Raw genomic sequence first — 15,304 nt, forward strand, 5'->3', positions numbered from 1 at the left:
TGTCACTGTGGTGGAGTGCGTCGGTTTGTTAACTGTTATGAAGTCCTTATCGTTTAGATTTGTGCTGCGAACTATGTTAAAGATATTCAACACGATTGAGCCTGCAGATCGCATTCTACAACACCGAGACAATGGTTTGGCTACAGCTTTACCAATATTACAAGCTGTCTACTCCTCTCTTCAAGAATATCGTTATTCAGACGAAGTATATGAAGAAGTGATGCAAGATTGTAGAAACTTACTACCGGATGAAACTGCTGGTTTTGATAGAGTAAACAATGAACGGGGTAGCAAACGAAAAATAAAGCCAAATGAGCGTTTTGGTGATTTTATCATGACCGAAAGCTCGGGTATATATCAGCGAAACAACGAAGTCGATAACAACGGTGAAGACGAATGTAAAAGACTGTATTACGAGATCTTAGATTCGGTATTGGAATTGTTTGACGTTCGATTTTTTGACAACGACGAGCTATTCAACGTTATTGATAAAGTGTACAACTTTAATTTCAAAAGCGGAGACGAACTTGATGCTTTTAGGAACCTTCATCCTAACATCTCAAAAATAATTCCTACAAATGAAGAAATAACGTGCGTCAAGAATTATTTTCAAGAAAATAACGTCAGCCAAGAAGATTATTTTAAAATATTGTACAGGATGAGAAATGCCTTTAAAAGAACTTACGAGATCTTTGCAACGGCTGCCACATTTGCTTGCAGCTCAGCAACCTGTGAAGCAACGTTTAGCACCAGAAATCGAATCGTGACGCCTTACAGGCAAAGCATGTTGTTTGGAAGATCTTGTAATCTGACAGTCATTCCCTTTGAAAAAAAACAATTGGAGAAAATATCCATCGAAAAATTTTTAAGAACTTTCAATTCCCGTAAAAATCGAAGGTTACAATTGTTTTAAATTCAATTTCGAGACATTTCTAAATTTTTTATGTGTTTATGTTTATTTTAGTTGTATCCAAAAATATAGATATAATTATAATTTCAATTAGATAAATAAGAATTCAAAGTATTTTTTATTTTATTTTTTTAATTTGTGAAAAAATAAAAGGTATTGGACTTCGAAATACTTATTTCCGAGTTTTTTTGTGAATCTTTCGTGTTTATTTTTGTTGTCTCCAAAAAAAAAATTTCAGAGTTTCAAGTATTTTGAATTTTTTATTTATTTATTTTTTTTTTTGGTCTGCCTCCTCCCAAATGTCATTTGCCCCCCTGAAAAAAAATCCTGGCTACGGGCCTGCTATAAACACAACAGATAATATTCCGGTATGCGTAAAGCAATATAGATATTCGCCGGTTCATAAACATGAGATTAAAAACCAAGTTGACAAACTGTTAGAACAAGATATCATCCAACCGTCCGTCTCGCCATATAACTCGCCACTTTGGATCGTGTCGAAAAAGCCCGACGCCGAAGGTCATAAACGATGACGACTAGTGATCGATTTCCGTAAACTAAACGAAAAAACGGTCGGAGACGCGTACCTCTTGCCTAACATATCGGATATTCTAGACCAACTAGGCAAAGCCAGATACTTCATGTTTCGATTTAGCTTCGGGTTTCCATCAAATTCCTATGAACTCGCAAGACGCTATAAAAACAGCTTTTAATACATGACCTAATGGTCATTATGAATATAAAAAAAATGCCATTTGGCTTAAAAAACGCTCCCGCAACATTCCAACGCTTAATGGATAATGTCCTAACCGGGTTGCAAGGAAATGTTTGCTTTGTTTACTTAGACGACATTGTTATTTACGCTCAAACTTTAGAAGAACATAAACAAAAATTGAGTCAAGTTTTTGAACGCATTAGAGAAGCTGGTCTCAGTCTATAACCTGATAAATGCGAATTTTTCAAACGCAAATTAACATATTTAGGTCACATAATATCAGATAAGGGAGTTAAACCAAATCCGGAGAAAATAAAAGCAATTGAATAATATCCCGTTCCCAAAAATCATAAACAAATTAAACAGTTTTTAGGACTAGTAGGCTATTATCGTCGATTTATTAAAAACTCTAGTCAAATTACACAACCATTCACTTCACTTTTAAAGAAAAATATACAATTTAAATGGAAAATGNAACAACAAATTAATTTCGAAAAATTAAAACAACTATTGTCAAGCAAACCAATTTTACAGTATCCAGATTTTAGTAAAGAATTTTTATTAACGACCGATGCTAGTGACGAAGGTATTGACGCAATTTTATCGCAAGGAAAAATAGGCGAGGATCTTCCAGTTGCATACGCCTCACGAACATTAAATAAAGCAGAACGAAATTACGATACCACGGAAAAAGAACTTTTGGCCATTGTCTGGGCAACGAAACATTTTCGACCTTACTTGTACGGCAAACAATTTAAAATTATTACCGACCACAAACCGTTAACTTGGCTATTTAATGTCAAAGATCCGTCATCCCTTTTAATGCGTTGGCGATTAAAATTAGAAGAATATGATTATAAAGTCTTGTACAAAGAAGGGAAACAGAATACTAATGCAGACGCGCTTTCTAGAAATCCACAAATATTAGTTCTTCAGGCAGAAGCTTCGAGTGGTACTAATACAGATGCGAGTTATAACCTATTTTTACAACATGCACTAAACGATTCTTTGTGAGAAACCGACAACATAGTCCCTCAAATCTCAGGTAGCATAAAGGGTCTTTTAGCGAAGGAAATTTATCCTTCTCCTAAACTGAAAATTACTCTTTCAAACAACAATGAGAATAAAGCGGAAGACGTAACTCTCACACCGGGAAATATCGAAATTGTGAAAAAGAAACTCTTAACCGAAGTAAATCTCATTACACGAGAAAATAAAAGCACTCCAACACGCATGGAAGACATATTTAACTGCTTAATCAATCTGAAAAANTACGCAATCTCAAATAATCGCACAGTAATTTCAATAGCACCTATAGGAGACGCGACTAATAAAACAAGAATAATTCAAATGATAAAATATATATTTAAAGACACACCGATTAAAGTATATCTGCTAGAATCTTTAACGCAGGAAATTGTCGACTCAACGACAAAACAAAATATCTTAAAAGAATTGCATAATTCAGCAATTGGAGGCCACAAAGGCGTAACAAAAAAACTTTAAAACGAATACAACAATATTATTCATGGGACGGTATAAAACAGGATGTTAAAAACTACGTAAGAGCTTGCCATGAAAGCCAAAAACGAAAATTAGTTAGAGAAAAAACAAGAGCACCTATGTTAATTACTGATACTCCAAGTGAAGCATTTTAAAAGGTAGCAATAGACATTGTAGGCCCTTTTCCGGAAACGGAGATAAGACATAAATATATTCTTACTACACAAGATCAGTTAACCAAATTCTGCACAGCTTATCCTTTGTTAGACACAAATAGTACAACAATAGTTGATATAATCGTTAATAAATACATTTATACTTTTGGTCCACCTAAGAAATTGCTGTCCGATCAAGGTAGTAATATTTCAGGCGAATTAATGAAAGAAATCGCAAAAATCTTTAAAATAAAACAAATAAAAACGAGTGTTTACCATCCTCAATCTAATGGAGCGTTGAAACGCTCGCATCACGTATTGGCTGAATATCTAAAGCAATTTATCAGTCACAATCAAAACGACTGGGATTCGTTTCTAGATGCTGCGATGTTTTCATATAATACCGCGTATCATGAAGGAACTAAAATATCTCCATACGAATTAATTTTTGGTAGAAAACCGCGACTTTCTTCCGTATTTCCAGAACCGCGACAAGGAATCATTCATAGGGAATTTCTTACAGATCTAACAAATACTATAAGTTAAATTACTTGAAGAAAACCGCAAAAGAAAATTTACTCAAAGCAAAAGAGTCAGCGAAAGAATACTACGATAAGAAAGTAAAACCGTTAGTTTTAGATCCGGGAGAATACGTTTATGTACTCCGTGAAACGGTCAGAACAAGTAGCAAGAAGCTGACCGATCAGTACGACGGATCATTCCAAATTATACGTAAACTAAGTGACGTAAACTACGAAATCAAACAAAACCAAATTTTACACGTTAATAAATTAAAACGCGCATATTTTTCGTTACAGAATGTTGATGGCGGTGACAACTAATTCGGAGTCGTTCGAGGGCTTCACAAATCAGCCTTTAACGCGACTGGCAGGAGTTTATTTTGAAAACCTAGGCGATCTTTTTATTTTTAAAGACCATTGGAAATTTATTAGTTATGTTAATCTCGTGCCGTTAGAAGAAAAAGAAAAAATACTCCAGTTTTATGCGCGAAAAATCGATCTTCTGTGTCATAGTCTCTATGGTCATAATATTGTATGTTCAGGACTACAGGAATTGCAACACATTGAGCGAAAATTAAAGATATTAAAAATAAACAGAGAAACTCTTAACGACATGGTCGAACGAATCGATGATGAACCTCGTTTTAATAGCCGCGATACAAGAACCAAGCGTGGCGTATTCAACTTTGTAGGAAAAATTTCAAAAATTCTTTTTGGTACACTAGATTCATCTGATGCCGATTATTATAACGAGCAAATCGATCGTGTTTATAACAATTCAAAGCAGTTATCCGATTTATATAAAAAACAAATTAGTATCATGCGATCTGCCATTAACAAGTTTAGTGATGTTTTTAGAGCAAATGACCAGAAATTCAAGGAAGTTGATTTTAACATCAATAAAGTCCACGAACAGGTTTTAAAAAACACTAAAAAGTTAACCGAAGTACAGATAAACACGGAAGTAAATTCATATTTGTTGAAATGTGCCGAAATGATGCTAGAATACGAATTAAATTTAGAAGTACTTACCGATGCTATATTACTAGCGCGCCGAGGATTGCTACATCCGAAAATACTTACACCAAAAGAACTATTTAACAATTTAAAAGACTCACATTACATGACAAACGACAAAAGATTACCCGTAGTATTAGAACCGAGCCAATTTAATAATTTAATTGATTCCAGCGACCTAAACATATTTTATAAAAATCATAGACTAGTTTACATTCTCGAGATCCCGTTGATTGAACAGAACGATTTCATTTTATACCACGTAATTCCGTTACCGATAAAACAAAATAAAAAAAATGTTTATGCGTTTATTAATCCATTGTATACATACATAGGATTTCGGCAAGACAAACAATTGTACACACATCTAACCGACCGAGATATCACAAAATGTAAAAAAATTAACGACGCTATGATCTGCAAACAAACCGATCTGTTATACCAAATTTCAACTATTCACAATTGCGAATCAGAATTGTTAAAATCTGCTAGATTAGAAGACATACTGAAAGAATGCGATATCCGCCTAACGAAAATTCATAACACCGTTTGGTACCAGTTACAGTCCGCGAATTCTTGGCTTTATACTGCGCCGCGTGGGGAAACCCTCCACATCTTGTGTAAAGATAACAAACCGCGTCAAACACAGTTACTTTCAACCGGATTTATTAAGTTATCGTCAGAATGCGATGCTATCTCGGACAATGCTCTGCTACACAGCCAAACCGTCAGCATTGTAGATACTATTGATAAAGATTTTATTCCTAACGTTAATCTCAGTACTAAAAAATTATGCGAAGATATCAAGAAAAGCGACGTAAATGTTTCAGAGCTTCCATTGTTGAACATTGGTAAAATTCCTCACTTAGATGTTAATCTGTTAAAGGTTTGGTGCATATATGGCTCAAAGGACCGCCTCAATTAATCTGTTAAAAACCGCTAGTTCTACATTAAACGAATTATATAAAGAAGCAGATGAAATAGGAAGGCATTGTAGAACAAAAACTCTGTACGAAAAGGCCACGAGCAGGTTTTATTATGTAGTATATACTATTATAGCGCTAGTTATTATCTACGTAACCGCAAAATGTTCGCTACTTAGTAAGCTCATTCACATTCTTAAATTGTGTTGTATACCTAAAGAAGGCTGCGTCCAATATTTTAATAATTGTTTTAATAACAACGTTATCCACACTGAACACCCGACAACTACACATCGCGAAGTTACATTTACACGCGTGCCTACCGACGGCAACGAATCTCCTCGACGTACCGAAAGAGAAGAAAACCGAAATAATGGGACTCGACGATCCCGTTCTCGTAACTATCGACTTACAAAAATGTAAACGCTAGCAAAATAAATTATAAGCAAATATTTTTGTATTACCTAAATGTAATTGTTGTATAAATTAATGTTTTTAGTATAAGAACTACTGTATGCGAATGTCAAAAGCATAAAACAGTGTTAAAACTTTAGGCTAATAAGTAACTCTAGATATATTTTAGATTTTGTATTTTTGTATTAGTTTGTACTTTTTATTTTCTCTTTGAGAAAGATCTTTATTCCAAAGGGGGGAGATGTTACGTGCCGCGATCCCTGTCGCCGCTCAAGTTACGATTTTATCTACTTCCTTTGTTGACACATACGACCCGCCGAAATCATAAACTAATAAATACAGCCCGATAAACTTCCTCTCCTTACAAACCCTCTCCCTAAATTTCTTCGTCGCCCGTTGCATGAATCTATGACTCACTAAAAGACAAATATTACGCCCCAGGAACAAAGGTCTAGCTCACACGTTTTAGTTTAAGACAAGTCAGTTCTCGTTTGCAGCTCAGACAAGCAACACTACCTCTCACATTAATAAAGCACCTCACAGAAAGTATCCTGCATATTCTTTTGTCTAATTACGTGGCTATCCGGCACGTAACAGCACTGGTAATCCAAAGCATGAATGCCGTCGATTCCGCTCTGAGACTGCGCACGAGCTACATCTCCTGTGTATCCCAGTCCCTTTTAGCTTCCTGTTCCTTGATCTGAGTTACGTAGACATAGCGAAAATATTTGGATTTTCTGCTGTAAGTAAAGCTCAGATCTCTGGGTTTTAAGTTTTCCACCAAATCTGTCGTTTTCACGACAACGGCGGCCTTACGGGTTGACGACCTGTGGATACGTCCACGAGGACGCCATCTTGCCTTTTTTCTAAAGTGCAATTGAAAACTTTTGTGCGTTAAAACCTTTCTAATCAGGTTTAACTGTTATTGAAAACTTTTGTACGTGTGTTAGTGTAGTGCATTTTAGACACAGTGAAACATATTTGTGTTAGAATTACGAAGATGACCAGTGAAAAGGTCGATGTAGTCATGTTAGAGACTGTTGCTGCGGTGCCAAGTGGTGGCCGCGGAACACGTAACGTGTCTTTAGTAAATACCCCCTCGTGCTCTTTCGCGTTCACGGAGTCCGTGGGGAAAAAACCTTCGAGGAAAAAGGATGGCGTTAGCCCAACCCCCCCCCCTCAAGCGTGCTTTTTTAGCGATGGCTACAAAGACAGCTGCTACTCAATAGATATTACAAGGACTCCAAGGGCCCGTTTATGGTACACGTCGAAACGTGCCGTCCACAACCTCCCTCTACGGGAGGAGATGGCCCCGAGAAAGAACGTAGCACAGGTAAAAAAGGAACTTCGCTTAGCGCCATTGGCCTGCAAGAGGCTCAATCGTCTTCTTTTAAATCAGTTTGTGCATGCTTTCGATTGTGCATACTTACGTTTGATTGGCAGGAATAAGTTTTCGGTCTGCTTCCCCACAGGTAGTGATGCTAACCGGTTTGTCGAGGCCTTCCGGGAAGTCACAGATAGAATAACCTCCTGCGAACAGTGGACAGCACATATCCCATCGTTCAGGGTGGTTAAACAGTTTGTTTTGAAGGGCGTTGACGAAGAAAAAACTGTCGAGGAGTTGTTGGCCGGTCTTTGCTATCTCCCTGGGTGGGGCTAGGAGTGGGTTCCTCCTTTTGAGGCAGTTAGAATCACACGTAGAGAGAAGAGAAGCGCCACCTCCAGCCCTAGGTATGTCAGCACAAATCAACTCATCCTAAGGTTTCGCACCCCTGTGGTTCCTCCGTCATGTTTGTATGTAAGGAAACGTCTCTCTTTAACACCTTACGTGTATAAGGTTAGACGTTGTGAATTCTGCCAAAGGTTCGGACACACTGTTCATTCATATAAACAGTCCGGTGACGAAAGACGCAGGTTTTGCGAAAAAGTGCGGCAAGTCGGGCCACTCCAAACCTAACTGCCTCAATGTTCTTGACGAATGCATAAATTGCATCCGCTTTAAGACTGGAAATGTCAATCATCAGTCTTCAGAACTCCGTTGCCCTGTTTTCCAGAGGCAACGAGAGATACACAAAATAATGGCCTATAGAGATCTCTCCTTCCGTGATGCGTGATGCTAGTCTGTATGACAAAGGAAACATCCTTTCTGGACTGGATTCCAACCTGTCTAATGTCTCAGTCCCCCTTTCCCACACTCGGTGAATTCTTCCCTAATAGAGATGTCTTTCAGTTTTCAGGGGGAAGAAAAGCTCTCCTGTGTCTTTGAGACCGTCCAGAGTGAGTCCGAGAGTGCCTTCCCCTCGGGTTGGGTCTATCCCTTCCCCTGAAGGTTCGGGCAGCCCTCTGTACAACTCTTCACCCACTTCTAATCTCTCTTATGCAGAAGTTACTTCTCTAAAGCTCCCTCTCCCCTCAGTACGTTTTTCACCTGAGTAGAGAAACAACAACGGAGGGATAGTCTCCTCCTCCTCGTCCTTAAATAAAAGATCTTCACTCAATCACTCACTCATAGATTCTATCGTTCAGAAAATATCTTCTGGCAGCAACTCCTCTGAGGATGAATCTTCCAAACTTTCTTCGGATAAAGAGTTCTTCATCACTGCCTTCCAGAAATTAAAAGTTACTCCTAACATAAACCCTTCGCAGCTTAGCAACACGGACATGAAAAATATTGTAAAAATACAAAAGTACCTATATGGTACTCAGGAACCACATAGTTAAAGCTTCGTATATTACTAAATGTATAACGACATGAAATCTTTTACTGTAGTCTAGTGAAACTGCAGATCTTTGGTCCGCAATCTAGACGCGACCCGTCTGCTACTCCAAGACTACAAGGCGGAGGTAGCGACATTCTGTGAAACATACCTCGATGGTAACTCCATAATCACCCTACCAAATCATGAAATCGTGTCGCACGATCGCAATCGTAGGGGTGGTAAAGTTGCCATTGCAATAGCGAAACACATTAAATTCCGTGTTCCGGAAATCCCACAGCTAATAGATTTATGCAAAGAAAACTGCGTTGAACTCGCAGTTGTAGAACTGTTCCTTCCGAACTCTTAAACCCTTTACGTTTTTTCTCGCTGTATAGTCCTCCTAGATCCTCTTCAAACTACACGGCACTTTACTTTTGACAGAATTTCTTCCTTTTCAGCTCTAAACTCCAACCAGCTATTATTTGTGGCGACTTTAACGGGAAAAGCCCCCTGTGGTGCACTACACCTCCTCTCTCTAATAGAGAAGGAAAGAATTTAGAGCACGCGCTAATCAACTCCCCTTGGGTAGTCCTCAACAATGGCAGTAACACATGGTTCTCCGCAAACCTTTCTAGGTTTTCTGCGATAGACCTCACTATAGTTTCCGACACTCTTGCCCCTCAGTGTACCTGGAACGTGTGTGACTATCATTATGGAAGTGACAATTTCCCTGTGGTCACCGCTATCTCTGACAGATTCTCTGGTCGCATTCCGTGTCGGATCTACTATTCTATAAAACAAGTGTGTTGGAAAGAATTTCAAACCAAGTGCCAAGAAGGGGTGAACTCTCTCCCTCCGCTAAGTCCTACAGAAGATGTAAACTTTGCTTATTTCAAACTAGTGACTCTCGTTGATGACTCCCTCCTACAGGCAGGAGCTATCCGTACAACCACCTCGAGGGTCTCTAGAAAGCCTCCCACGCCTTGGTGAGATGCCTCCTGCTGTGACATTTACTCCCGCAAAAAGGCCGCATTTGCACAGTTCCGTTCACACCCTAATATAAACAATTTAGATAACTACTGTCGAGTTGCAAATGAGGTGTCTAAAGCCCTAAGGAAAAAGAAACGCCTAGCTTTTCGTAAATACTGCGGTTCCCTACACGCCAACTCTGACGTTGGGTCTGTGTGGAGTACTGTCAAAGCTTTCTCTTGTGCTCGTAACAAGCCAAGAGATGAAGGCAATAGAAACTGCCTCGACTTAAAGAGTTTTCGGAAGGCCTTTGACAAAATTGCTTCTGTGGACTACCCTCTCCTCCGGACCATTCCAATCTTCACTAAATCCTCTAAACTCCAACCTCAATAATGAATACCTGGATAGCCAGATCACGCCCGCGGAATATTTCTCGGTGATAAAGTCGCTTAAGATCCGGTCGGCTCCAGGACCAAATCTTATCACAAATTTCATTATTTCTCAGTTCCCTCCTGTGCTTCATATGTATATAATTAAGCTCCTTAATTTAATGTTTTCCAGGCAGATTTATCCAACCTCGTGGAGGGACTATTTTGTCATCTTTATCCCAAAGCCGGGATGCAAAGGCGCTTATAGACCAATATCTTTAGCTAACAACCTTTTTAAGATAATGGAGAAAGTTATGTGTCGTTGACTGGAATGGTGGATTGAGAATAATAATATTCTTTCCCCTCATCAGTTTGATTTTAGACGGGGATTCTCCTGTACAGACAACTTAACTATGCTTGTGTCTAGTATAAAGGTCGCCAATAACACCCGTCAAGTAACTGGAGCTGTTTCTTGATATTGAAGGGGCCTTCAATAATGTCGTGCCTGACACACTGCTGGCCATGCTGCCTTCTTTTGGTATTCCTCCCAAAATGTTAGCTTTCTTGGCCTCAGTGGTGAGTTTCAGAAGGTTGAAAGGGTACGCTTCTGGCACTTATGTTCAGACCCGCAATACAAGTCCAGAACTACTTCAAGGGTCTGTCTTAAGACCCATACTGTTTAACATTTATGTATCCCTGGTCGAGTCCTGCCTACCCGCAGCCGCTAAAGCTTTTATATACGCCGACGACATAGTGATCTTCTGTTCGAACCCTTCAGTGTCGGTTGTCGCTCAGAAACTGAATGTGGCCTTGGACCGAGTACAGTCCCACTTAACCTCTCTTGGTCTTCGAATCTCACCTAGTAAATCTTTAGCCACCTTCTATTCACTCTGCCCTTTAAGAAACATGAAGTGGCTCTTAAAAAAGAAAAGAGTAAATGTCCACATAGGTGGGGTTAAACTAAACATAGAGTGGACAGTAAGGTTTCTTGGAATCCACATCGATTATTCTCTCTCGTGGAAAAAACATGTAGTTGAAACAAGAAAAAGAGTTCTTCCTCGCATCAACATCCTTAAAGTACTGGCAGAAATAAAGTGGGGAACCCGCTGTCTTGCTAACTGCATACAAGGGACTGGCGCCGTTTTAGAATGGGGCTGCTAGGTAACCTTCCCTCTTGGGACACGTGAGAACGTCGTGTTGGACCGCTTACAGTTTGCTTGTGCTAAGGTAGTTTGTGGTCTCATGCGCACAACTCCGACCAATGTGTTACTCGACATTATTGGCGAACAACTCTTACAGTGTAGACACAGATATCTCGTTAGTAAGTATGTGTGTAGAAGAGTCTATGCGAGGTCCAGCCACCCGTTGGGACGGCTACTGAGTGACACCTGTGGGACGTGGGAACCTATTTGTGCAGGAAATAAGTTCGGACTCTTCTCCGTGTACCAAGAACTTCAACACCTTGTTAAGAATGTTAAAAAGTTCTCATTCCCGGGGAGCCTTGCCCTCCCGTACCATGTCAGGTTCTTTGAGTGTGAGGTGGATACTGACACAGGGTTCCTTGCACGTCAGGCCGAAGACCCACAACAGTATCTCAGTGACTACTTTAGAAACCGCGGCATCTCTAGGGTGTTCTTCACCAACGGGTCTCGGTCCCCGGGCTCGAATGAGACACCACCTGCAGTTGGTTTTGCTGTAGTCTCTGAAGATCCCGAACTCGTCCACTACGAACGTGTAAATAACAACTCTACCATCTTTGATGCGGAGGCCCATGGCATTGTCTGTGCCCTGGAGTACCAAAAAGATTTTGGTTTTACAAAGTTTGTGATAGCCTCTGACTCTCTCAGCGTAATCTCTTGTTCCGGGTCAGCCGACCCTAAGGGTACACGCTCTCTCCTCTGATCTATCGAATAAAAGAGCTAGTACTGGAACTAAAAAGTGCTGGCGTGTCGGTGGTGTTGATGTGGGTCCCTGGACTGCAGCGTAAGTGGCAACGAAAGGGCAGATAAGTACGCTAAACTCTCTTTGACTCTCTCTGAACTTCGCTTTGAAGGTGAACTGAATGTCTCCTCGCTATTCCCCGCCCTTCGGTTGGACGTGTTGGACAGGGCCAGGAGACATCTTCTCGACAAAGCAACTGTAAAGGGAGCTGTGTACTTCCAGAGAAAGCCCGTACCCTTGGGTAAACCATGGTTCAACAAAGTAAAGAAAAAGAAAATTCTACCTCGTCCCTTAGTCACACTTGCGTCAGAGTGCGCTCACATCATACAGCAGTCAATGCTCACTTAAAGGAAAAGGGCATAGTGGCCTCCTCGAAGTGCTCATGTGGCCATCCAACACAAGACATTAACCATGTTTTCTTTCAATGTCTTATGTACAAAATTCAGTCTGATAATCTAATCAATGACTTATTTCATAATGGCTTTAGCCCTCCCTACTGTGTAGAGGAGGTCGCCTTTTCCAAATGTTTTCGCGCTATGTACGCTCTTCTTTCGTTCGTCAACATTACCAACATTAATATATAAACCTTTCCTGCAGAAGTTGTAACCACTCTCCAACTTTATTACACCTGTTCCTTTTCCCCAGTGATGTAGCACTTAAAATAAAATTCCTAGTATCGCGTTTCATTCAAGTTGTCTCAGACTGGCTTTTGCTCCTCACGTGCAGGGGCGTGCGCCATTTATGCAAAGAAGAAGAAGACGAACATGAATGCCGTCGGTGGCCTCTTTGGCTTGTTCGCGACTCTTTCCTTACGTTTCCTCGATCTTCGTGGCTTCTCCGACACCGTTTTCGCCGACTTGGACTTCTTTTCCTTCTTCTCTTTCTTCTCTTTTTTATGACTAGCTGCAGAAGCGTCTGAACCTTCGTCGCTATCGGTAGTATTCGGATAGCTATCGTATTCTTCAGCAACGTCACTTTCCTCTTGATTCGGTTTGAAATCTTCATCAATCAAAGCGTCCTCAGAGTCTTGATTGTCATTGTCGCGCTCTTGCGCCTCCGCCTTGACACGCGCCAAGTAAGCATCCGGCTCATCTTCCTGATCGCTGTCACTGAAGTCGTCGTTGTAATTTAGCTTGTCGGCTTTGCCGCGATTTTTGACACGGAGTTTCTTCGCTATCATGAAATCGAGCAGTTTATTGTACTCTTCTTTCTCGATGCTGCTGAAAGTATGCACCACGCCGCTCGTAAGCTCGACCTCGAAATCGAAAGATCTGGTCGAACCGCCGCCACGCGCAAAGTTCACCGAAGCTATTTCCTCAAAACGAATATGTATCGGCGGCTTGTGCACGTAGATAAAACCTCGTTCAAGCGGATACAACAATCCCGCCGCTGCTTTGAAAGAACAGCTAATCGCAGGAGCTCCACTGTGACCGACAAAGTGTCCGGGTCCGGTCAGCTTTCGATTGATAATTACTTTCATTACCTAGAATAATTACATAATAATTAAACATCAGACTTGAAAAAAAACAAAATAGAAACTTCATTTTTTTCTTTTTTACTAACCTTGCTGAGCACTTCGTATGTTGGTCCCGACAATTCTTTCGTGAGTTTATCCTCGTATTTCTCTTTTAATTCTTTCTCAGTAAACGGCAAGTCAATAGATGTCTCTTCCTCCTGATTGAATAGGAACACCAAATAGTGATAACGTGTTTGACCCTGCTTTATAGGAGGATCCAGGCGTACGACAAAGAACATTTGTCTGCTATCTTTGTGTGGCAATAAGAACAATCTCAAGACAGTCGATATCGGAATTTTGTAATCAAACGTTTTACCGTGCAGTTGAAAGAATGATTGAAAGATTTTGATGTCGTAACGACCACGTGGCGTCAAACAATAAATCTCTCTGAATATGGCTATAGCATCGCCACTCACACTAATTACAGATGCCTTGTCCATCACCTATTGAAATCAATAAAAAAAAACAATTAATCTTCTTGTTTGCAATCAAATTTGCGGAATCTCCCTTACTTGTTGATGGAACGCTTCCACAGGATCTTGATCAGCACTATCACTGACAGGAATATGAAATCTCATCTCCATCAGACTGACTGGGGCGTCATCGTTCTGATGAAATTCTAAAGTTACTTCGTTTTTTCCTGTTACACTGTGACACATCATACAGAGGTATTTCAAAAGCAGTATGATGGCCTACATCAAAGCTCAGAACAGACCCTGTAAATCTAGCTGTACCCCAGTTCTAACCTTTCAGACTTAATTCCTTCTCTAACATGTCCTTTTTGTAACAGAAAAGAACTTTGCGATTTTTTCCTGATCAGCTTCTTTGAATCCTTTGAAACGATGTAAAGTACCATTTTTCAGAAAGATATGCAAACCTCAGGTTCCAATAAATTTCTGATAATTTACCATCTCCATGGCTAGCGGGTATTTGTTCTACTTTTCCGGTTTTTTGATTTTTAAAGATCAAATGCTGATCAGTTAATTTTAATCTGCCTGGTGTCTGACGATAGAAAAAAACAATAGTATGTGTTAGATTACGTGTATATATTTAGTTATTAAGACAATTTCAATATACAAATTCATATGATGAAACATTAAATGTTTAACCACATAATTGTGTACCAATTATGTATTTAAATATATATATGATAGGTGATATTTCTTACCATAGCTCCTTTAACCTCAGCGAAAACATCCAGATACTCTAGAAAATCCATCTTTTGTTTACTCTTATTTTTTTCCTGAAGGATCAATAAATTTTTAATTGTTCAACGATGCGAGATATCCTACAACAATGGTATAAAAAATGTATTTCTAGAAAATTTGCGTATAAAATTTATCAACATTCCAGATACGCCATTTACACACCAGCTTATCTGCCGCCGAGTGACAACCAGGGCCACCAAACTGCCATATAAATTCTATGGGACCCGGTGGTACCAGCGTTAGTGGCGCCTTCTATAAGACCTCGTACCTGGCATGAACTAAATACGAATGTGTAAGTGAATACGTGTGAACACATTTCAACACGTTTTTGCCGTTAGTTATACGCGACTACATTGTGGATTTGTTAAATCATTTTTGTTACATTTTAATAAACATTAAAGATGGTAAGAGCATGTTGCGTTTCTACTTGTAAATCTGGGAGTAA

At 39.7% G+C, this 15,304-nt stretch overlaps 1 protein-coding gene across 2 annotated transcripts; it reads right to left on the reverse strand.

Annotated features, from left to right (window-relative positions):
* Positions 1–5,848: 5,848 nt before the first annotated feature.
* On the reverse strand, positions 5,849–15,298 carry LOC109860671 (FACT complex subunit Ssrp1-like). 2 transcript variants are annotated; one of them, XM_020439941.1, is made up of 6 exons: positions 15,022–15,298; positions 14,820–14,939; positions 14,398–14,653; positions 14,164–14,299; positions 13,699–14,094; positions 5,849–13,618 (listed from the first exon to the last, which is right to left on the reverse strand). In XM_020439941.1, exons 3-6 carry the CDS (start codon positions 14,505–14,507, stop codon positions 12,875–12,877), a joined length of 1,386 nt encoding a protein of 461 aa, XP_020295530.1. In that variant the 5' UTR covers positions 14,508–14,653; positions 14,820–14,939; positions 15,022–15,298; the 3' UTR covers positions 5,849–12,874. The 2 variants fall into 2 exon arrangements, with proteins under 2 accessions (XP_020295530.1, XP_020295531.1); XM_020439942.1 differs by lacking the exons at positions 14,820–14,939; positions 15,022–15,298 and having other exon boundaries at positions 14,164–14,259; positions 14,398–14,480.
* Between the last annotated feature and the right edge of the window lie 6 nt (positions 15,299–15,304).

Source organism: Pseudomyrmex gracilis, unplaced genomic scaffold (genome assembly GCF_002006095.1).
Source record: "Pseudomyrmex gracilis isolate BER0280 unplaced genomic scaffold, ASM200609v1 scaffold_446, whole genome shotgun sequence".
NCBI classification, from domain to species: Eukaryota; Metazoa; Arthropoda; class Insecta; order Hymenoptera; family Formicidae; genus Pseudomyrmex; species Pseudomyrmex gracilis.

Coding starts and splice junctions, on each gene's coding strand:
- LOC109860671 (XM_020439941.1), bottom strand. CDS start 14,507: ATGGTACTTTACATCGTTTCAAAGGATTCAAAGAAGCTGATCAGGAAA. Junction 14,095..14,163: donor TGGAAGCGTTCCATCAACAA/GTAAGGGAGATT, acceptor TGATTTCAATAG/GTGATGGACAAGGCATCTGT. Junction 13,619..13,698: donor CATACGAAGTGCTCAGCAAG/GTTAGTAAAAAA, acceptor TAATTATTCTAG/GTAATGAAAGTAATTATCAA.